The 25,752-nt window shown below is 35.2% G+C and overlaps 1 protein-coding gene across 50 annotated transcripts in view; it reads right to left on the reverse strand.

Annotated features, from left to right (window-relative positions):
• SOX6 (SRY-box transcription factor 6) overlaps window positions 1-25,752 on the reverse strand; it is a 586,648-nt gene that overhangs the window by 320,307 nt on the left and 240,589 nt on the right. For all 50 annotated transcript variants that reach the window (XM_087855313.1, XM_087855321.1, XM_087855326.1 and 47 more), the window contains one exon: window positions 12,144-12,351. In XM_087855313.1, coding sequence (XP_087711439.1) covers window positions 12,144-12,351 — 208 coding nt within the window. The remainder of the gene's footprint in view (window positions 1-12,143; window positions 12,352-25,752) is intronic.

A 25,752-nucleotide genomic window follows, 5' to 3' on the forward strand; every position in this document is an offset into this window, starting at 1 on the left:
CACCAACATGGATGCATCTCCAGGGAATTATGCTGAGTTTTAAAAAGCCAATTCCAAACATGTGCATCCTGTGTGATTTTATTTATATAATATCTTTAAATGACAAAATGTTAGAAATGAAGAACATACTATTGGTTGACAGTGTATCTGGAGTTACATTGTCAGCTGACTTTTGAACAGTAAATGTGCACCAACAGATAGAAGAAAAGGCCATGACAAGAGGAAATTACTTTGATTTCCTATGTTGACCTCCAATATTATGAAAGACAAGGATATGGTTAAGAGAGGTCTACCGTAGGGAGAAAAAAAGTAAATGCCAGGACAACGGAGGCAGAAGTAAGAACAAGAAATACCACTTCAGATCACTTAACAACCTTCACTCGTTTATTCAATCAACAAACATTTAATAAGGGTCTTGTGTTCTAGTCATTAGAAATTGGGAATATAGCAGTGGACAAATCAGAGAGTGTCTCTGCTGTCACTGACTTCCCCCCCTTTAGTGTAGTGAGAGAGACAAAAGGAAGACAAATGAAAAAGCATATTAGGTAATGGAAAATGCTAAGGTGAAAATTGAATAGAGTAATATGGTAAAGAGTAACCGGGATCCACTTAAGATTTAAAGGTTAAGTAAGGTTTCTCTGAAGAAGTGATAGTTAAGAGGAGATCTGAATCACAAGAAGGATCCAATATACCTGCATCTCAAGGAAAATCATTCTAGATACATGGAGAAGTATGGAACTAAGACATGTTTGAGGGGGAAAACAAAAAACAAAAAACAGACCGGTGAAGCTGGAGTGGTCTGAGAAAAGGGTAAAGTAATATAATATGAGCCTTGGAAGCCAGAGTACAGTGTTTGGATTTTAAACAATGAATTTTATTCTAAGCATAATAGAGACTGATGATCATGGCTAGATACCAAAGCTCCAATGCCAGTAAAATGCCCACACCTCTGACTAACAGATAATACCATGAAGAAGTGAAAAGAGCATAGTTCTAACTGACTGAACATAAATCCTAAAGTAACTGGAAGTTTACCTAGAAGAGAGATCAAACTTCCTGCTATTAGTCAGAATGGTGGCTTAAGGGTTATATTAAAATTAATAATGGAAAAAATAAAATTAATACATAAGCTTTGTACACATGAGATTTGTGCCAATAATATTTATAAGCACACAACATTAATTTACTGCTGCCCTCTGTATTCCAAAATGATGCTATCACTATATGTGATATCAACAAAAATTATCAAAAAGATCACAGGATCATTTTTAGGACTTTGTACATTAGGTACATAACTGTAGTTTCCTCCAGACTCTCTCTTCTATTTGAAAACAAAGAACGATAGCTCCAAAACAACAGGTGGCTTATGCAATAATTCTTAAATTCCCCAACTCTCCCATCTATGACACAAGCAAAAACTTAAAGAGGTATTTCTGAAGGACATGCTAAAAAGTTCCAATTAAATTACAGCTGCATTCTGGAGTGGGTGGAATAACCGCACACACAGTTTGTTAGCTACTCTAAAGACTGCCCACTGACTAGAGGTGGCCTTCATTCACAAGTCATACATTAGCATAGTGTTTCTGCTGCTGTTGCTGTTGCTGCTGCTGCGTGGTTCTTATTGCAAATAATTCAATATTTTATCACATTTTTCATAGTTATTTTTCATTATACCTTCGATTTTTTTTCTAACCATCTATTTGTATTTACATACTTTCAATTCATTATCTGAAAGCAATTAGGAATGTTCATAGGCCTCTAACTTCTGCACTCCCAATGATAGTGGATGGTCCATGTATTATGACTTCATCGTGGGAGTTGTCTGGCCTCTCAGTTATAGCTTCTTGGTTATACTTAAGCCCTCAAAACATAAATTAAGAAAGCTATGATGGGTCTAAGTGTCACAGTTATTCAGCATTAAACCATAGCCTCATATGGTTAATAATTATGGCCATGAACTCCCTCTAAGACCCAAATCCCCCTTACAACAGCCCAGACAAAAGGTAGACTTATTGACCTTTACTTCTTCCAGATCATGGTACCTTACCACCACCCACTTCTGTTTGCCAATCTCTCAAACCATACACAACACTTTCTGAGCCAATTATCCATGGCTTTGTCCAAACCTCATAGGACAATGACTTTTCACACATCAAAATCAGATGGGAGTTTTTATCTCTATCTTGATAAAGATTATAACATCAGAAAAAAGAGACTGGGAACGGTAAAGTAAATGATTCTGAGCATAATAAAAGAAAAATGAATCATAAGATTGGTTCAGATGACTTCTAGCCTGAAAATAGTTTGAAAAAAAAAATCACTGATAATGCTGAAATTGAGATACAAACTCTAAAAGAAAATCAGAGCAGCATAAAGTCTTAGAATTTGGTCTTTAATGCTAGACTAATGTCCATGTTTTCTGAATTAAGAAACTTTTGTTAAGATCAATCAATTAACTAATTAATCAATTATTAGGTACTATCCAGTAAGTTACCAGAGTCAGGACAAGAATACATATCAAATCCAGGCCAGTATCTCAAAGGATTCTCAAATTAAGCATTCTAAGGAAAAGGTAAAGATTTCCAGCTAATAAGTCAACTGGTTAGAAAACTGTCTATTTCAATATAAATGGCTAGATAGAACAGTGGCAAAAATCAACAGATTTGCTAGTTAATCTTGAATTCGAAGTAGGTATTTAAGAAAAAAAAAAATGACTGGGAACCAGATATGGCTAGAGATCAGGAATTTCTTTAATTCAAAAACCACACCAAACTGGAAAAGTCAATAAAGAGGATCAAAAGGGGGAAAAAAGTGTTTCCTAACAAACCTAGTAATCATAGTCCAGTGGGAGAATGACAATACACTTGTGTTCATAGTTGAAAGAAAGGTTGAAGAATTCTATTAAGATACAACAAAAGGAAAAAGGAAAATTGCAGTGAAGGGTCCATCAAAGGCTCTTGTGAGCTTCTGAAAAGCTCAATGATAAAAAGAAACCTGTACTAGAAATTTTGAGGAAGGTGGAACCAAAAGGTATAAGCGGTTAAGTTAAAGCTTTCAAGGATTATACTACACACACACACACACACACACACACACACACACACACACACACACAGTAGCCTCAACTTCTTTGTGCAATGTTTTTCAACAGAGTGGAAAAAGAATACAAAAATTGGTCAACAGCAGCTCCACTCCTGGGAATACACCCTAGAGAAGAAACTCGTGCTCATGTGCATCAGAAGACAGGTGCAAGAATGTTCATACCATCATTGTTTATACTAGCAGAAAGCAATAGTATCCAAGTGTCCAGAGACAGTAGACAGGAAAATATACTCCTGTATATCATTCTATGGAATAATGTATAGAATTTCATACGAAAATGAAAATGAAACTAGAGCTGTACCCTGCAAAATTGAGCTTAGAATTATGAGTATAAAAAGCAAGGTGTAGAAGGTACAGTGTAGTACCATTTTTACAAAGTTCTAAAACAAAGACGAACAACTTTATTTAGGGACGCATAAAACTGCTTTAAAACAAAAAGAGAAAATGATAAACACAAAGTTCTGGCAGTACCTACATCTAGGTTGAAAACAAAGGGATTGTCAGGTGAAGAAAACAGGTAGATTCAATAGTAGTAATTTATATTAAGTTGGATGATGAATTCACAGGCATTTATTTTATTTTTATGCCTTATAACATTTATGTATCAAATATGACATAATAAACACATTTAAATTTGCCACTTCCTTTTATATTCACATTTTCTTTGCATTTTGCATATATAAGAAGAAGATATGACTAAAAACCACTCTTCCTATTACTTTTTAGAATCCCAGCATAAATCCTGAAGAAGCAGATCTAATAAATTTTCAATGGGAAATGCTAATACCCTCAAACTCTACAGGTTCAAAAATCATAGAAAAATATGACTTATTTCATCAAACCATCAGAAAGTTGCATCCACTTTCTAAGCAACAAAATGCCAGGACAGCACCTTCTTGCTTCCCAGGTGAAGAAGAAAAAATCAAAAGCAATTGCTTGCATCTGTTCTTAACGTTCTTAGAGCTTTAAGAAAAGAATGTTTAAATCTGAAGAAAGAGAAATGAGCCAAGAAATTTGAAGTATCTTTTCAAGGCAGAGACACGCAAAATGAAGTTAAGAAAAAGATTCCACCAACTAGCACATTGCCGACACCGTAAGTGGGAGTTGTAAAACAACAGCAAATTGAAATAGCCAAGACTCGTCCAGAATGTCTGCGGCTCACAGGATGCAGGCTGATTACATTGTTTATAAAGTTATATAAGAGGATGTCCAGTTTCCAAAGATTAGAAAGCAAATATACTTCACATAAAAACATACCAAATATAATTCTTTTCATAATTCAAAAACCAGTAGTTCTAGCTCATTTAAATCCCTAATTGTACAATACTTTCAGAAAATACGTTATTTAAAGTATCTGGTACTAGATACGTATTTACTATGAATATACAAATTCTTTAAAACGGGAGCAAGGACAAAAATATCATAGGGAGGAAAGATGTAGTATTTTAAAAAGAAAAAATAAATTGAAGTTACATCAGCATTGCTCTGAATACCTGATTACTTCTTCACTTAGGGTATGAGTGATCTTGGGGAACTTCAGCATTTAAATGACTTGAAATTTCCAACTTATTTGAAAAATTAATTCCGGGGCATTGGTAATGAATATTTAATGTGTTTCTTATGCAAAAATCCAAAACCTTTCCAATTTTTCCCATGAATGAGAAATATAAAGAAGGGTTTGGATCTCAAATATTCTAAATGCTTCACCAATATAACCTTCAATCACAACAGTGGCAAACCTAATATCCATAAATTCTGCCTTAAAAAAATTCTTTTGATGCTCTAGCATGGTAGTAATGTTAATTTTTTTTTTTTAGCATGGGTTTTTAATAGATTTTTTTTTCCCTCTAATAGGAACACATTGCTCTTAACTGGATACTATCTGAAAACCTCATCCAAGGCTTTACCAACCTCTCTCACTGACAACATCATATTCCACATATTTCTCAGCAGGGAAGATTGGCTTCCAGGGGGGAAACTTTAGTATCAGCTTTTCCAAAAAGCCTGAAAGGAGAGTTAAACTGAATTGCTCTTCCAGAAAACAGGAACATCATTGCTGCCAAATGTTAAATCCCCTAACGCCATGGGACATTTCCTATGATTCTGTCTGTGGCGAAAGATGAGATTCCTGTAATATTTCCCTTAAAAAATGTTTCTTCAAATAATAACAGTAATGGCAACTATAATAGCAACAGTAATAATAATTATAATTATAGAAGCTGTGTGTTTTATATATTTAATATGTGAAATCCTCACGCAACCCTGCAAAGTAGGTATCATTCACCCAAATTTACCGGTGAGGGGAAGCACAAAAGAATTAAGTAATTTGTTCAAGGTTATACAGCTAGAAAATACTGTTGGCTACCTCTATTGAGCACTTACTACATGCTGGTAATGCTCTAAATGCTTTAGTTGCATTAACTAAATCTTGATCCTTATACTAGCACCATAATTATGTGTAATTTTTGATTGAGAAAACTGAGGCACAGAGAGGTGCCCTATGTCACCCACATGGCAAATGCTGAACTGAGTTTCAAACACACGCAGTCTAGCTCCAGAGCCCACATTCTTAATCGGGAGGCTGTACTGCCCCTCCAAATGATTGAATTTATGGTCAAACACAAATCTAGCTCGCTCAGAAACATGACTTTCAAAACTGAGTTTCCCCATCGTTTGAACTATACCACATTCCTCCTTTACTACAGCAAAAGTTATCAGATAAGCAATATATACCAACATATATGCTAACTAAATATAATTCGGTAAAAAATATATGTAAAAATCCAAATTATTGTTTAGAGATGTGAATAATGATAATAATCTGTCAGATATACACATAAACACGTGTTCATTCTTGTGCAGGGTAACAGCTGCATAATCCATTGGAAAGCCTATCCCACCAGGAATCCAAAGCTCAAATGCTCCTGCCCTTTCTCCACATACACAGTCAAATGAAACCACATACTTTCATTATCATGATAACTTGTGGCACACAATTCCACGGGGCAAATATTCTAATTTCTGTCCAACATATATCCTATATAACTGTACCTAAACCCTGCATACTTTCCATTAAGTTTATGGCCTCTCTCAGAGTTCACTAGTTCAAATATTTCTAACTACAAGTTTATCGCTCCCTTTTGATCACAATAATTATTACTTAAAGAATATCTTTTAAAAGAGCCAAAAAGTGAGAAAGAAGGGTTTATTTTATCAGAGAGTTGAAGTTTATATCATTGTATCCCTTTCTCTGCAAGCTCACATGCCTCCAGAACCTGACCCAAAAGCAGTTCACTCGGCCTAAGATCATATACTTAGTAGTATGATACACAAGACATGATAGTGGCTGAAGCACTATTATTAAAGAGAGATTAAAACAGCTGTACATTATGCTGAAGCACTCACTCTTCCCTTTACAAACAGACGGTCCTGGATTACAAGCAGCACTTGACCATTTAAATCACGACAACAACCAGATTTAACCAGCTGGGCCATATTCTCCTAGGCAATGCCTGTTGACCTCCTCAGTCGCAGCTGCTCAAATGAAATTCTCATTAGACAACTTATTTTCAGAAGCCAAAGGACTCTCTGATTAAATATATGTATTTAGATATAGAAGTCCTTTTTAAAGTATTCATTTTCTGACAACTGTCGCTTATGTTAGAGCCCAGCTACATTGGCAACAAGATGGGTGATACAAGGATAACTAAAATTCATCATTTAATCACAGCTGAAGGATTTTTATCTTGGAAGCATTTTAACCTGAACCTATAATCAGTCTTTCTGCATAGTCTACCCACCAATATCAACAGTACTTTAAAAGGTAGATTCTGATATTCATTCTATCCACCTATCCATGCACCTCTCTCTCCCTCTCTCTCTCATCTATCTGCCTGTCTACCTATGACCAAAAAATCAAGGTTAAATTTTCAACAAAACAGAAACCTTGTCTATTTTCCCACAAATCTCACTTTCAGAGGAGGCACTTCAGACAGAACACCTTTGTTCATCAGTGTTTCGGCAATGCAGTCAAATCACTGCTCTGAAGAAGACATTTCTTGAGGGATGGGAGATAAAACATTGGACAATTATTTGGCTGATGAAAGGATCTGCCTGTAAGAGAATAAATTCCCTAATGCTATCTGGAGAGTTTTTGTTTTATCATGTAGATATTGTTTTAAAATAGACCATAATAAATAAACTTTTTATAGATCAGTTCCTGTATATGAGGGGAAGTGAGGGGGAAGGTATTTAGTATGATAGAGTCAAAACATTCTCCAGGACAAGAATGACTCAGGAAAAGTCATTTATTATGTCAATCACAAAGGCTTGTCATTCATGAGGTATGGTCTTCCAACCAGGAAATAGAGGTGAGAGAGAGGCGAGTAATGCATTTGAAAGCTCTTATATGTCCCATGGGATAACAGCTGTCCCACATGAGGAAAGGGACCTGGGGCTTTAAAGGGTCAAAGCCAAGCAAATATTGGTGAAGCTATTATACCTCCTTAGACCTGAAATATAGTTTTATAGAGTCAGAAATCCCATTATACTGTTCTGTAGTATTGCTCTGAGCAGATAATTAAAATTAGGAATCAAACTCAAAATAGAAAGTAGATATCTTCATGTTCCTCTACTTTTTGTTTTATTAATTGTATTACCACCCTCCCACTCACCCAAAGTTTAAAAACTCTGAGTTACATTTGAACCATTCCTCTTCCCTGGTCTCCTCACTTAAATGTCAACTCCTAACAATTCTATCTCCTAATATCTTTTCCATATGCACCCCTTCCTCCTTTCTCATTTCTCCCGCCTTAGTTCAGACCCTTGTTATCTCTAGCCTGAAAAACTTCCTCAGTGTCTCTCGTGCTCCCATACATCCTACACGGTGCGGCCAGATGAACCTCCTGGAGGATAGCTCTAAATCCATCACCATGTTGTTCTAAAAAATAGTCAATGGTTCTTCCATGGCCTTCATTCTAAGTGCAAACTCCTTAGCCAAGAATTAAAGGGCCTCAGTGATCTGAACCCAACCTACCTTTTCAGTCTTATATCCTATATGCATCTTCACATACTTTAAATTAGAACATGAACTGTTGGGTATTTTAAAGGTCTCTGCCTGTTCCTTCTGCCTGAAATGTCCCTCCCCTCCATCTCTGCCTATCCAAATCCTTCATTCTCCAAGACCAGTTAAGACCCATTTCCCTTTAGAATCTTTCCATGGCTTCCTAGGCCAGTGCAATCTATCCTGTCAACTCCTATATTAGGCATTGAATTAGTTCATTTTGTACATATCCTATACCTCTTACAAGAATATGAACTCTTTAGAGACTATTGTTTAATTCATTATGGGTGCCCCATATTATGTAGCATAGGGGTTCTTAGCCTTGGGTCCATAGACCCCAAGAGTCCATCTACAGGATTCAGGGGACCTTGGATGGTGACCCTGGATGGAAAAATTCTTTTTCACTAACCTCTAATTGAAAATTTGGACTTCCTTAAATTGTGGATGCAGGAAACAAACTATAAAATATTCATAGTATCTGTGATGCTGTAACCAAAAGAATTATAGTATATTTTTATATCACATTGTACTGGTTAGTGATATCTCAAAATACTTTTTATGTTTATCATTACTTTAAAATTTAATGTTTTGAGTCCCTTTATTAGATCTTGTTTAATGCATTAGTAAAGTAACACGTTCTACCATACCACAAAATTTTAGAATTATTTAATATTTTAATATAATTCATTTTCTTTGTAATTCTATAGATTTTACTTTGTGCATTTAAACTAAGAAATAACCTGTAGGCTTCAACGACTACCAAGGAAATCCACAGCCAAAAAAACCAAAAACCAAAAACCAAAAAACGGTAAGAATCCCTCAGTTCTACTACCACCTTTAAAAATAAAAAGAAAATTTGTAGAAAAATAATCAAGATACTATGTAGTTCTTGATTAAGGCTATAAAAATACATATATGATGAGCTATGAAATACTGTATAAGCAAATTGTTCATAAAAATTCATATTTTGGCATTAGAAAAAGACCAATCTTCTGTCCCCGAGCCCTATTAAAATGGCAATTAAGATTGCCACATACCTCCAAGGACATTTTATTATTTTCCAAAGAAGATTATTCCATACATGGCCAGGTACAACTGTTAGTTAATCTTGTTATAAATGATAAGCTGGTTCCTTGAAACTTCTTGTCACTGGTCTTCATTCAATCCCTTTGGAACTACATAGAATAAACCCAGTCCTTCCCCCACGTGACTTTACTCTTTAAAGACAACCATGATGTCATCCTTCATCTATTTTCTCTGGGATTAATATTACTAGTCCCTTCAACCATTCCTCTTATTATATAATTGTATGTCTGTTATCATGTCAACTGTTCTCCTCTGAGAATATCCCAATGTTTTTTAGTCCCACCTAAAGGTAATTCTCAACTCAACACCATAATTCAGGTGCATTGTATTGACCAGGGAGTTCAATGGGACTACCACCTTTTGAATGCTACATACCGTAATTCTAGTAACGCTGGCTGAGACAGCACTATCAAATTTTTGGCAATATTCATCATGCTGACTCCAGCGTACTTTCCTAAAACTCATAAGCTTATTTTTTTTTTTAATTCATGTGTCTGCTAGTTGAATTTCCTTCAGTAATTATTTGTGCAGCTAGGAGTCTTTGTCACAATCTCTGGACTTTACAATAAGATCTATTAAATTTTTTCTTGATGGGTTAGTTTTAAGTTCATATTTTTGGTTTGTCAAAACCTTTTGAGTTTTGTTTCTTTCATACATTTCATTCAGTGTTCCTTCCAGATTTGTAGAATCTGTAAGTTTGATGAGTATACTTTTATCACTTCATATTTATACTTAATATATATACATTAATACACACTAAAAAAGTGCCTGAAATTCTGATGCCTAATATATATATATATATACTATAGAAAACGAAGTTCAGTAAAGTACATAAAAACATTATTTGATAGTAGGAATTTAGTGATAAAGTACTCTTAAATGAGAGGTCTCATCTTGCAAGTGCCTCTCTTGTATCAAATCTTTAACACACAGTAATAAAGAGGAAGAACAGAAAACTAACCATGACTTGCAAGAGAAAGATTATTTTAAATTTCCTAGGAGTTCACACTGGGAAAAAAAAATCATCACAAATCAGTTTCTTCATTTTTACATTAAGGAGCTCTCTAAAGAATTCTGAAAACTACTTTCTTATAGGACTAAACCATCTTTTTGGTAAATCATAATTAAAATAATCTAGCAATTTCATTTATTCAGAGATTATTGATCAGACAGCTTCATTTATTCTAGAACATAGCCAAGTAGGGGAAAATAAAGTGTCTGAACAGCCAGAAGTCCATGAACTAAAGATCATGTATATTACCCAGAGTCTCTCAGCAACTCACCCAGACATACATGTTTATATTTTACTTATGGTCCTGAGGTTGTGATCATCTATTTTCATAATTTACAAATGAAAAAAGAAACAAATTAGAAATTATTCACAACAACGCAAAAAGTAACAGCCTGCAATCTGATATTGAAGGAACAAAACCCAACATACACACAGACACACAAACACAGACTGACACACACACACACACATGCATGCACCAAAAGATACCTATATCAAACAGACACAAGAACTCAAAAGTATCATAATTGCAGAGAAATAACCATAAAGCCAAATAGTCCTAATTATCTCAATGATCTCTGGGGGCATCATTACATTATAGCCTGATAAAATAATTGACATTTATAATATGATAATCATCACAATACCCCAAATGTATGTAGTTTACTGCTCATCAGAGACTTCATTATTCATTATTATAGTTAATTCTCAAAATGTTTGAGTTACCAAGTCAAGTATTAGTACCACACCAAATTGTAAATTTTATGGCTTGGGGAAACTGAAGAACTTATCCAGGGTCACATAAGTATTAGATAGGTATTGGAGTTGATAGTCTACTGCACCATGACCCTGAATCATCAAAAAATATTTACATTTTTGTGCCATCTCATCTGGTTGGTAAGTCAGGGACGTGTGTGATACATTTTAGAAACTTCCTTTTGTGCTGATGTGATGGACACATCCACAAAAATTAATTTGAAATTTTTAAACTTTTAAGCCCTTATAGGAATAAAATTAAGTTACATGAAAATCCCCTTATATCCCCATTTCTCTACAGTGCTACAGAACTCTAAATTTAACTTACAGTGTTAGCAATAAATCCAGAACCATTAACTACCCTACATTTCAAAGTCTAAAATCTGCACATAAAGAACATACATAGTACAGCAACCACTTAGACTTGATTTATTTAATTTAAAAATATTATTAGAGTCTTCTATCATGTTTTTTAGGACCTAGGTGAACCTAAGTGAACCTATGTACATCTCTTGAGAGAGTAGATGTGGGATGAGGCAATAGATGTCATGCGTTTTAGCACTTCCCTCTTGAGCATTTAGGTTTGACAAATTAGAAACCTCAACTCTCAATTCTACAACATTTGGAGGTGAAAGGATAATATTTATAAATTTGTAATATTTTCTTTGGTTTCTTTTTTTTATAAATTTGTAATATTTACTTAAAAAATAAGGAGAAATAAATTAGTTTTGTTTTTATTTTTTGTTTGTTTTTCTTTTCTTTTTAAACAGTTGATCTTTTCATAATAAAACACTATCCATCAAAAGGAAATAAGGGAGAAAAAATGAAAAATAAAGTTGCAGCTGCAAAAGTTCCCATGGTACACCTTTTTCCAGGGTAAAGCTTGCAGTCCATTTGATTTGTTATCATAAGAACAAATTAAAATGCACAAAGTTTTAGAAAAATGGAGCTATCTGCTTAATACTCTCAATGGATCACAATCTGCATCACCATGGTAACCTCTGAATAACTTTTTCCTGGCTAGTGCCAATTATGCACTGCTTTGGCCCTTGAAATCCCACTCAGTTTTTTTAAAGGCCTGGAATCTTTGAAAGAATAAAGCCCAATAGTTAAGTCCACACATACCCTCTTGTTCAGTCCGAGTCATTTCCTCAAGCTTCTTCTGTTTCAGTGTGTCCACCACATCGGCAAGGCTCCCTTTGCGGCGTTCTGGGGTTCCAAAAGTAACACTGGTCATTATCTCGCGGTCCCGACTCCCTTCGTCAGGCTTATGTGGTGAGGTAGAGGTATTTCGGAAGGAATACAGGGAACATAACTTATTATTCTCCGACTCCTAGAAAAACAAAATAAAATAAAACCATTAGAACATTTGTTTCTTTGCATACCGTTGGAGAAAAATCCCAAACTCAGAATAACAGCACATGAGGCTTAGATGGACAAAAAATATTAACCATCTCTCCTTTAAAAATACTAAACATAAAAGAAGCAATTATCAAAAGAACTCCCCTGAAATTGATGATTAAAACTATTTTTTTTAAATTAGAAACCAACCTAATTGTTTCAAACCCTTAATTTTAAAATGGACACTTTGACTCCTTATTCATTTACACCCTTCATTTAAAATACTTTGGATTCAATTATTAATTATTAAGATTGGCAAAGTTTTTCTTTTAATTGGCACTTTTGTTAAATGCTCTTCCACAACCTAAAAAATAAGTATATCACAATAACATTATCGTTGAATTTAGAAACAATAGTGAAATTAGCTTCATTATCCAATGTTAATTATTCAACAGAAAATATATAAAATATCTAAATCAGTGCCAGAAAGTTAGCCACTCGGAACAATTTTGTGTGCTGGCGTTTGAGGAGAATCATTTTTCCTAGCCATACACCTTTCAAAGTTACAAAAACCTCTTTCTATTCTTTAACATTTACACTTTAGCGCATAGTCACACACATTTGAAAGTGGTTTGTTTTTACATTTTTATGTTTGTTTGTTTGTTTGTTTTTAAAAGGACAAGTCTGTTACAGAAACATTTGCACAAGAATTACTTCACAATACAGAGAAGATAGCTAACAGGTAAGAGGGTTAGATCCATCTGTAAGGAAAAAAATGCAAAACTGAGATTGAAAATAATTAACACCTAAGAGTTTATAGGAAGAAAATGTTTTTACATCTCTCTAAATCAGAACTGAGGGTTGGAAGCAACTATTATTTAGCTACAGCCCATCAGTAATCTTATATTCACCTCATCTGTCTGGGCATAGGTATTCTCTAGCCCAATAAAACATGGTATGAAATAAATAAAGCATCTAGCCTTTGTGATTCTCATCAGAAGCATGAACATCTTAACTGCTCCTATATCTCTCTCCCCCTTCACAAAGAAGCCCAGCAAGCTTCAAGAAGTAGAGGAAGAAACAGGAGGTAAAAGTTACAGTAATAACTGGTGGGAAATGGGGAGAAAAAAATGTAGCCTAGACAAGTATAGGTTTTGAGATAACTGTACCCGATAAATGCTAGGTTATTAGTATTTTTGTCATTGTAGAAGGTTAAATAAAACTTATTTTCAGGGCTTCTGGGAGCATATTATGAGATAACATTTGTAAAGCAACTAGGCACAGGACTGAGTTCTTAGGAGGTGGTATTTAATAACCAGTGGGCACCATTATTCTGATGGAAGGAGCAGATCTAAGGATGGAACCAAGGTGGCTCTTTCCCTCTGGACCTAAGGAATTGTTTAGTAAAAAATGTCATGACTCTTAGAGTAAATTGAATACTGTGAAGCATGAGTATGTACTAAAAACCACTGAATTGTATACATTAAATGGGTAAATCATGTGGTATGTGTACTATATCTCAATAAAGCTGTTAAAAAAATATAGTAAGCCAAATCAGTCTTTTTTTTAATTCCCAGTACTAGCACAATGCCTAGCACAGAACAGATGCTCATTGCATTTGTACTGAAATAAATTGAAAAGGCTAAAATAAACTGAGTAGGGCAGGAAAGAGAGCTCCTCTTTACCTTGCTCCTAGATCTTTTCTTTCCCCAGGAAAGATATTGTATTTCATTTAATGTTTACAATAGCTCTATTGAGTAATGCAGAGGAATCCCTTCTCTTAGATACCAGTCATGGTTAGTAGGTGACTTCTTCAGATGGTCAGTTCATTCTCTGCTTTGTGCAAATGAAAACTCAGAAATGGGGGCGCCTGGGTGCCTCAGTCAGTTAAGCATCTGCCTTCCACTCAAGTCAAGATCTCAGCCCCACATTGGGCTCCCTACTCAGCAGGGAGTCTGCTTCTCCCTCTCCCTCTGCCCTTTCTCCCTGTTCATGCTCTCTCTTTCTCTCTCACTGTCTCTCTTTCAAATGAATAAATAAATAATCTTTAAAAAAAAATAAGGAAAGAAAGAAAACTCAGAAATGTGTTTTCCAAAGCCATTTTTCTCTCTTAGTAATGTCCCTATCAGAAATCTGACCTAGACTTTTTTGAACCAGTATCACCATTGGATCAATTATGCTTCCATCACTTTCATTTCAAGTGCAAACTAGTCTCGCATCATAGCCTATAAAACAAAAACAGAAACAAAAACAAAACTCTGACTCAACCTAAGAGATTAAAAACCAAGTCAAAACAACAGTCATGTGGAGGTGGGTTACCTACAAATGAGCCACCATTGATCATAATACAAAGGGCTTTCCCATCATTCCTAAATTGAAATTGAAAGACATTAGGAATGGCTCTCCTGCCTGAGGAACAACTTTAAGTTGTCGTCAGAGCATTTAGGCTTCATACAGTACCATTTTTTTCTGTCAGGTCTAATTTTAAACAGTTTTATTTACTCACTGTCATTTGTGAGATAGACTGCTTTCTTTGTTTTTTTTTTTAACCTGTGAGAATGTAGCCACCGCCATCCTACACCACAGACAATCACCATGGGTTTCCACACCAATGACCCACACTGTCCTTAGCCCCATAATCTGTGCAAAGTGGATCAACACTTCCAAGAAGCAGAGAGCAAGAAGCTAAAAAGTCATGATTTTTCTAAAAAAGTGACAAGAACTACTTTCAATATGTCACCAGGCACCAACACAGGCAGTGGATAAAATCATCAATGGCATAAGTCATATGAGTCATCTTATACCATTCTTAGGAAAAAGGGAAAGGTGCAAATTTTACCATTTCTGGCCCTCACTTTTTAACCTTCTAAAACTTAACGAATAATGGCCTCTCATAAATGGAGGCCTATAGGCAATTCATCTGTGTAAAGAGGTATTTAAGTCCAAACACTTAAAACGAAGAGAGTGCCATTAGATAAAAGGCAATAATACCAAACTAGAAAAAGAAACTTGACAAAGGATCTTTAGGGTTTTTTTTAAGGAGCTAGGCAATTTTTAAGTAAGTTTACTTGAAGGGAAAAAAAGCTCAACTCTTATGTAATTTCCTAAAAATGAAACAGGTCCTATGAAATATCAGTTTGAGGGAAGATGCCCAGTGATGATATCTGTCGTGTCGTGATGTATGTCACTGCAGCACAGCTGTGGAGAGATTTGAGAAAGTATTTCCCTAAAGCGATGGTTCTCAAACTTCAATGTTTAGAATTCCTTAGCAAATATGCTAAAATGCAGATTCCCTCACCTCCCTCTAGACCCCCCAAGGGTGGGGCACAGGAATATGAAGTTTGATAAACATGCCAAGTGATTCCGATGTATAGGTGCTTTCATTCGGATGCCTCCCACTTTAAAAAACACTGATCCCTGTGAAAGCAAGGAAATAAATGCTTTGCCTGAATGTTACAATATGGATGCAATTATGAAAATTTTTAAGAAGACTGGTTAGTTTTAATTTTAAAAAAATAACATAAAGGAGATTACTTCTCTTCTTTTGTTCTTTCTTGTGAAGACAACCACTGGATAACATGACTGAACAAATGAACATCACAACAAGCAGAGCATATGGGGACTGAGTTAGCATTAGTTCATTCAAAGGCAATTTACTATAAATTTGTTTTCTCTCAACCCCAACTTCGGTGGCACCACCAAACCTAACAGTGAAGATAATTTTTGAAATATTATTTAAAAGGATCCCAATCCCAGTATAAGAACTAAAGCAACATTGATTCAGATTATCCAAAGAGCTTTTTGCTGGAAATCAAATATGATATGCATGTGCCTGAAAAAGCACATAGTAGTACATAAAAATAGTCATTAGGCAAAGTTTCTAGAAAACAAGCAATTTTCACAAATTAAAAATATTTAATTAAGATGTTTCCATGTCTGAAGGGGATAGAAAGGTAAATATTAAAATAAAACATATGTGAGGTGATGGATGTCAACTAAATTTGTTGTGGTAATCATTTCACAATACATACATGTGTTAAATAATTATGTTCTACACTTTAATACAACATTATTTGTCAATTATATCTCAATAAAACTGGAAAAACATTTTAAAATAAATATTGCCCAGATTTTTCAGAGGTTGTTATTCAAAATAGATTGCTCAGCAGTGGCAATAGAAAGACGTTAGACTTAAATAGCCTTCTCATGGTACTGTGAATATATCAAACACACGCAAATTTTTGAGCTTTTGTGCTTCATGTTCCCTCCCTCTAGAATGTCCTACATTCTCTTTGACTATTAACTCAAACCACTCCTCAAAGCTCAGATCAAATTCATCCTTGAAGTCCTGCCTGACTATACTGGACCTCACTAGCCTCCTACCCCCTGAACTACACATGGAAGCACTTAATCAGAACCACGCAACTTAGCATTTAATAATATACTAGAATAAATTATTCATTACTATTTTGCATGTATTAATCATATATGCAACTAAATTTTAACACTTGAAGGATTGGGGCCATGTCTCATGCTTCTTCTCTATAACCCCAGAGCACCCAACAAAATGTTAAGTACATCATCAGCTGCTGAACTTGAAACAACTATTCACCAAATATGTCAGAAATAATTTTAAAAGTAAGGCTAAGAGTAAAGATTTGTTCTAACAGTGACAGGATTGCTTATTTAAGCAAAGTATTGAGAACCGAAATATTAAAAAAATAAAGGATTCATTTAATAGAAGATGATATAGCTACACAATGGAATACCACACAGCCATTAAAAACAATATTACATATGTTGACGACAGAGTTGTTTATAATGATGCACAATTAGAGGCAACTTACATGTCCAGTTTTAGGGATCATTCTGAGGGCATTAGGGTTTCATCCAGAGGGTAGAATAATTTGAAATTATTGAAAATCATATTTTTCAGAAAATGTAGTGACGTGGGAATATTCATAATGTATTGTTGGTAAAAAGTGTGTTAGTGAGAAATATCAATATATATTTTTTTTAGAAAAAATTATGTACAGAAGGAAAGACAACAGAATGTCCAACAAAACATTATTGGTCCTCTGAGTGTTGGGATAATAGGTATTTTCAATTTTCTTTTTTGAAGTTATCCATATTTTGCAAATGTTCTATTAAAAATAAATATTATGGTCAAGTTTGAATATGAATACCAAAAAGATGTTATAGAAATAATTCATTTACAAAGACATATGTATTAAATGGGAAAAAGGATATATTGTATCATTTAGTACATGAATTCAATTTCGTTGCATGTGTGCATAAGAGTAAATATGGCTACAGAACAAACAAAAAACTGGGAAGATATACACCAAAATATTTAGAGTGATTTCTAAATGGTGATGAGATTATTGATAATTTTTATTTCCTTTTGCTTTATGTGTTTTCTAATTTATCATTGATGAACACATTGTTTATGTAATAAAGAAAAACAAAAATAGTTTTATAAAAAGATGCTCAAAGGAAATATAAAATAAAATTTAAGAGAAAAAAAATTGGCCCTCTTGAAGATGTCTAGAAAATTAGTGTATTATAATCTCCCTGTATTGAACCCAGAAAAAATAACCAAGCTTTCTTTCCTTGGCATTTCTGCAGGAGAGGGCTCTCAAATAACATTTTCTAATAAATTTAATTATTTAAAAAGGAATCCTTGCATCAGCTGAAATCTAGATCCTTATCATTATCACCCACTATTTTCCATTTGTCCTCAAAAGATACACAAAATCAATCTATTTCCTCTTCTGTGTTAGAGTTATTCAAATATCTGAAGGGAGGGGTTGAATTAATAGTTCTTTTCTAGGGGACACTCCTCCAGTTTCTACACCTATTTCCCATTTGACATGGTTTCCTGACCCTTCGTCTTTCTCCTCTGATTCACTCCAGTTTCTAGATATTGTTCTTAAGATGTGTTGCCAAGAACTGAATACCAAAGTTCTGTATCTTCGTTTGCAGCAAGAACTAAAGTAACAGTCAGAAGGTTATGCAGCTTCCCTCATGTCACACAAGTAGAAGTGGCAGAACTAGTTTAAAATCCAAATGTAGGTTTTCTGACTCCACAGGGCTATAATAAAATCACTCTCAACAGTAAAAGATGCCAAAATTCCAATAACACCTACCTCCTTAATCTGTTTGTTACCTTGCATTGGCAGAGAGGAACTTTACCTACTTTGAGACAGAAATTCCACTTTGTTATTAACCCTAATCTAAGAGTTACCCAGAAGAACCTTGTATTGGTTATCTCTTGTTTAAATATTATACTATAAATATCTTGTATAATCATTTATAGTGAATCAGGAATTTGGGAGAATCTGGTCTGCGTGGTTCTGTCTCAAGGTCTCCTGTGAGGTTGCCAGTAAGTCAGTGGCTAAGGTTGGAGTCATATCAAAGGCTTGTTTATTCACAAATGTGAACACTTCAAGAGTCTGGAGCTGGAAACCGGGGTTTCTTGGACATCTTCTCTCTCTATGTGATCTCTTCACATGATCTTTTCTCTCCAGGATTTTAGCTTCAGACTAGTTGGACTTCTTACATGGTAGTTCAGGTCTCCAAAGGTACGTGGCCCCAGGAAGAGCCAAATGAAAGCTATATCACTATTTCTAACCTAGTCTGGGGAGTCATGCCATGTAACTGTAAGCACAATCTATTCAATAGTAAGTCACCAAGGCTTGTACATTGTCAAGAGGGTGGGACTTAGACCCTGCCTTTCTACAGGGTGGAGCTATAACTATATCCTCAAATAGTTGCTGTAAGAAATGAATAATATATAAAGCACCTAGGACAGTGTCTATCACCTAAGTTACTCAACATACGGTAACTACTCATTATTAAATTTCAAACATCCTTTGTCCAATTGTCTTGTGTTTCAGTTTTTAATTCTGAAAATCCAGTCATGATGACCACTGACGCTATTTTTAGGTTTTTATTTATTCTCATTCATCTAAGTGTAATAATAAATACTAAATGACACTACTCTCTTCAATATCAATGCTCAAAAATCACCTCCTTTATAAAGTCATCCCAAACTAATTCCATCAAGATCTGACCCCTCACAAAACCCCAGTAGCCTTAGCATTTGTAACTAGCTTTTTCTGGGATACTTACCATCAATTCCCACTTAACCTAACCGCATATGGATTATCTCCACTCTGTCCCGGAGCAGCTACAGTCTACTACTGCTCTAATTTGCCCGGGTTGCCAACTGCACCTTGACCAGGAATATGAATGGGCAGTCATAACTGCAAGCAGAGGAGAGCTATAGGCTGGGGTTACAAAAGTCAGATAAGATGTCAGGAACTGACAAGCAGAGACCATAGGTCAGGAATGGAATCTTGCCCTACAAAACAGAGTTGAAACCCACATACAGGTGGAAGTCATTGCTGCTGGGAGAAATGACTGGGAAATGGCCTCTCTAAGCAGCTGCACGAATCAACTTCTCTACATGCTGACCAATGTAGCTATAGGGACAGAATATTACCCTCTCTTCCCCTTTCCTTCACCCATTAGCAAGGCTGAATTAAATGTGTTCACTCTTACTGCATTGCATGCTGTCATTTTGTTTTTGCTTTTGTTTTCCATTTTAGTTATACTTCCGTTCCAATTACAGCTTTATCCTCACTCCAGGTAAGATTTATCGGGATACCAAATTATAGGTTTGTCCCTGATTTCTGACAGTTCCCAATCTACAGCAAGCTTCTGTTTCCTTAAACCCTATCCCAAATCACTCAAACAAAGGCCAAATCCTAAAAAATGTTCTTTTGAATACTCTCTGAGACATTCGATGGTTGTCTGTGGTGTGCGTTCTCCCTACTGTAATGTGTCATAAACCCAAGTTGCTCAACTACAAGTGTGTTCCTGGTAGTCTTTAACTGAAGGAAATTAATGGGATGTAATGTCTGTAAAGAAATTAAAAGCAATAATAAAACCAACTAAAAGTTGTTTTTGTTTGTTTTAAATGACTGTGTACTAGCAACTCCGCCATGTCCGTGATCAATCTTCTCTGACAGAATGGATGGCTCCACACACCTCCTTTTGTATGCACTGCATTTTATATATTTCAAATTTCTATTAAGCATTCAAGTTAAATCACACAAATTACATATATACATGTATTTTAACATATTATATTAAGTTATATTATATATAACTGCTAGACATTTTCTGATTCCCCACTTCAAACAACTCTTTTCTGATGAACCAAAAACTACCTGCCAACTGTGCTGTATAAGACGCATACTACCTCAGTATTATTGGGTGACTGACAGATAAAGCTTTACCTAATCTAGGTTCCAATAACTTCTTGCTAACAAAGGAAATCTAACCTTTTTAATATGCTGAAAACTAAATTGCTAACATTCATAGGTTCTTTCTCAGAGGAAAAAGTACGTTTTTCTCTAATATGACATATTTTAAGGAAAAGCATTGGTTTAAAGAAGCTTACATAAATGAAAATACTGAATTTGGTTCCAGTTAACAACAGATTATTCCTGATAAAAGTATCATTACTCTAATAGTAAAACAAAGTTTGATTCTTTTTCTCTTTTATTAAAACTGATACTTGGTAGAATATATTAGATTTATACAGCATTCTCAATCATGCCACTTTACACTATTATTATACTGTTCAATAACAATAAATTTACTCATGACATCAGAATATAAATTTATTACCAGTATCTGCTAAAGTGTCATGATTCTGGGGCACCTGGATGGCTCAGTCTTAATGGTTAAGCGTCTGCCTTCGGTTCAGATCATGATCACAGGAGCCTGGGATAGAGCCCTGAGTTGGGCTCCCAGCTTAGTGGGGTGTCTGCTTCTCCCTCTCCCTCTGCCTCTCCTCTCTGCCTGTGCTCTTTCTGTCTCTCTCTCAAATGAATAAATAAAATCTTTAAAAAAAAAAATAAAGGGTCATGATTCCTAAAGTCTAAGAAATGAAAGCTATTGTTTTGATTATTTTGATTCAAAGAAAAAATTACAATAGTAAGTTTTTAAAATGTCTTCATCACCATATTTAATAAATGGAAGTAAAATACAGAAAAAATATTAAAGTCTCCAAACCTGTCAAGACAAACACATAGAAAAGCTTTGCCTCATCTATACACTATCAGCCTCACAAATAGAATCAAAATCTCAAGATTCAAAGGTCCTTAAAAATCCAATTGCTTAATCTCATCTGGTACTTGAATCCCTGTGCAAAAAAAGATGATATAATAGTTAATAAAATGCAGGCTCTCTGGGCCAGATTTTGTAGTTAAGTCACAGCTTTTCTACCCACCTCCCATATAACCCAGACAAGTTAACTAACTAACTTCTCAGAGATGAGAATATTTTATGACTTTTTGGTAATGGAATGGTAAGAAGACCTTTAAGGCAGGCAGGCCTGGTGGTGAATTTACCAACACTGGAACAACATTCTATCAAGGTCCAGCTATTAGCTGATTTGTGTGCCTACCAACTTTAGACAGTTAACTTTCATCTGGAAATTCATTAGTATTCGAACTACCATATGATACTCAACTTAAACAACACTACCAGGCTAGGTTGAATTGGGTAAGACAATTTTAACTTTGAAGCCAAGAAAGTTAAAAGTAGCAAGAGACTTGGTGATTACAGTTCAAATCTTTCATTTTTGAGATGAGGAAACTGAAGTCCAAAGATATAAAGTGACTTCCCTAAGGTCACACAGCAAATCAGTGACAGAGATAAACATAGGCCTTCTATGAGGCAACATCCTTTCCTCTACGTTTCCTCTAAATAACCACAGGGAAAACATTTCCACTAAATCAAGAATTTTTGTTTATTTGTTTGCTTTTTACAGTTTGAGGCATTGGGGAATAAGGGGTGTGATTATGCAGAAGTTGGAGAAGTATAATTGGACAAGTTCTTACAGAGCAACTTTCTATGCATGGAGAGTCTCAAATGATTCCACAGAGCTTTTCATACAAGATAACTACTTACTCTAGTGTCAAGTCTATTATCCTCATGCTCTCCTCCTTTGTAGTTGTTTTCTCTCCTTCCCCATTTGAGAGATACCAGTGCACTTATGAAAATAACTGTGTATTTTTTATATATAATCAGCAAAGCAGCTAGTATGCTTTAAATGAACTGAAGGCTATGGTGGATGCCTAAATTATATACACATCACTGGATCCAGGTATCAGTCAGCTTACCAGGAACCATTTTGCATAACTGTCATCCAAATGAGGAATAATGAAGAGCACTTTGAAATAGTGGACAAACCCAGACATCAGAACTATGAAGCAGAAGCGAAGGAGAAGAAGTAAAAAACCTACCTAACCTGTACCAAAAACAGGTAAATAGCCTTGAAACTAGGACAGTCAAGTCACCAGGGACCTGTTGTAGGACACTAACTCAGAATGAACAGAGAAGAAGAGGGTTTGTAGTATGATACAAGTAGTCTGTTGAAATGTGATTTAATCCAGCTTCTGGAAAACCTGCCCCTAACTCAAGACTGAAACTGGGGTCATTGGAGGGGAAGGGGATCTACCATCATTCAAGGGTATCAGAGTGGCTTCAGAAAAAAATGGGATTTAAAACTTTTAGGAAAAAGGTAAGATAGTTGGGATTCACTAGGAAAAAGGTAGTAATTAAGCCCCCAGAAACAAATATCGGTATAATAACAAACTATGTCTTGGTTGTCTACCTAAAAATGAGACTGAGGTCACATTAAAAAGAGTTCAGAGTACGCACTTTCTATCTCACAAATCTTCTTTTTTTTTTGAGAGAGAGAGAGAGACAGCATACACCCACACAGTGGGGGGAGGAGGGGCAGAGGGAGAGGAAGAGAGAGAATCTCAAGCAGGCTCCTCGCCCAGAGCAGAGCCCGACAAGGGGCTCTGTTTCACAACCTTGAGATCATGACCTGAGCCAAAATCAATCGGACACTTAACAGACTGAGCCACCCAGGCGCCCCACAAATCTTAATTTTAAGAAGTACCCAAGCCCAATCGAGGCCTATCAAATCCATTTGTTAATAGAGACTCTACTCTAGTAACAGTGGCACGCTTCCACGGCCTTGTTTGCCCAGGGAGGAGTAACTAGAGAACCAACTGTTCTCTCTGTCATATATACTGAGCCCTCACAACTGCTCTGGAGACTCAAACACCTCCCCTCTTCACTGGATGTTGCCCAGTAAGGGTCGCAATTCAGAGAATTCTACCACAAAAGCCTTCAAATTTCCTTCTAATATGTCAAATACATGTAATGGCTTAACATGAAACTCTCTGTAATCCAGAAATTTTAAAATAACATCTCCAGCTCTCTGACTTAAGTTTTTTACAGATAGAACAGGTACAAAGAGACTAAAAATGATACCTCAGAGTCTGTGTTGCTAATACAGCGTGCATCTATCTATCTACCTATCTGTGTCTCTCTATCTATCTTTTATATTTACATTTCCAGGAAAAGGGAAAGTAGGCACAAAAATGTCACTAATTTACCACAAGGCAGCAACGAGAAGTCTAATTCTGTCATCAGGTGTACCCAATGTCTGAAAGCTGTGCATTGTCCTACCTGAAGGCAGCACACAACCCTGAATTGATGACTCAGTTACAATCCTAAAAGTGCATGCTTTTGCTCTTCTCGGTGTGGGGGGTGGGGAAGGTGGATGGGTAAGGTGGGAAGGTATGAATTTATATTTTTCTCTCTAACTTCCAAATACCTAAAAACTCAGATTCAAATTAATTCCTTGCTCTACTGATCATTCCTCATAGGTCCAAGAGAATGGCAGCCAAAAGGACAAGTAAATTCTAATCTTACTGTCAACTTCAAAAAGCTAAATAAATAAACCATAATCAACTTCATATACAAAATATATCAGTATAAGAACAAAACAAAAAAAAATGAGAGAGGTATCTTTGGTAGAAGCATACCATGAACAAAATAATTAATACAGCTGAAGGCCACACATTAACTCTGAATTCAGGAGCAAAAATTTACTCCAATTTGTTCATGGATTACATTAGCTTAATCCTGGCTAACATCGTCCTTATGTAAAAAGCTACTAATTTACCACTAGAGCTAACCAAAAAATTCCTAAATAACAGTAATTGCCAAAACAAAAAAGCTCATCTTTTGTGTCCCAAGATAAATGAATCTCTTCTATATACCACCATAATCTATCTATGCTTACATGAGGGCACATTCCTTCCCAGAAGTTTGACGAACTTGAGAATATTGTATTCTAGGTACTCTCAGTACACCAGCAGTGAAAACAAATCAGAGTTAAATTATAATGAAAGCAAAAGTTTACAAAATAATTCTCAATCATTTTATTAAATAAGGTTTCCCATTTTCTAGTATGTTAATGAAATATAAAGAAGATAAATGAAATGTATAAATATTCATTTCTAATTTTTACCTGATTGTAAAATTTTATTAGCAAACGTTTGTAATTTATACTTTGGATTCGAGAATGTGGTTTACACAGAGATATATTATTGAACTCAATTTGCATCACCTAGAAAAATAATGCCTAGAGGTCATGGGAATGCACTAATACCAAAATAATACTTAAAAGGTTAATAGTATAAAAAATAAATGTCATCACACTGAAAGCTATATTAACAAAAGCAATAATGGCTTGAAGTTGTTCTTCTTTTAAAAGGTTACATTTCTCTTGGAAAGCAAGGAAAACTTCTTATTGCAGAGGACAATCAAACAGTAGGATAATTTGCATATCAAGATAATTAAGACACATTCATTAGATGTGTTCAAGAAAGATTGGATATGATCATGTAAGGAACAGAGTAGGTGCTTTCCTGCTTAATGCAGGTGGTTTGACTCAATAATCAAAGAGCCCTTTCAATGTCATCTCCGACTGACTCATTATGTTAAAGTTGCCTTTATGGAAAGCAACCCTCTCCAAATTAGTGTAAGAAGGTAGAGCAGGAGGAGTGAAAACTACAATCCCAGCTTCCTCCTTCCAAAGCAAAATGCTCCCTGTCACAGGCACCACCATCTTATTCATGCTGATATAGAAGGACCTTCAGATTCATATCTCATTCTAATCATGAAAAGTTCAAATTAGTCACATAAAAGACTGCATGCTATATCATATATACATTGCTTTCTACATGTTGCTTCAAAGCCTTACAGGAATGTGTGGATTTCATTATTCCAGTTATCATATTTCATTATAGTGATGTACTCAGATCACCACTAAGTAAGAAGGAATTCTATATAAGAAAGTGTGTATTAATCAGAACCACCTATAGACTGTGGAGTTCTGCTTTAGTCAGAAAATTATTGGTCTTTAATCAGAAAATTATGAGATCAACTCCCATTGATTAATACCAATTTGACAAGAAGGCAATCTTAAAAAACAAAAATGTTCTGAAACCAT

This window comes from Ursus americanus, chromosome 24, assembly GCF_024610735.1.
Source record: "Ursus americanus isolate L20-20 chromosome 24, mUrsAme1.1.p, whole genome shotgun sequence".
NCBI classification, from domain to species: domain Eukaryota; kingdom Metazoa; phylum Chordata; class Mammalia; order Carnivora; family Ursidae; genus Ursus; species Ursus americanus.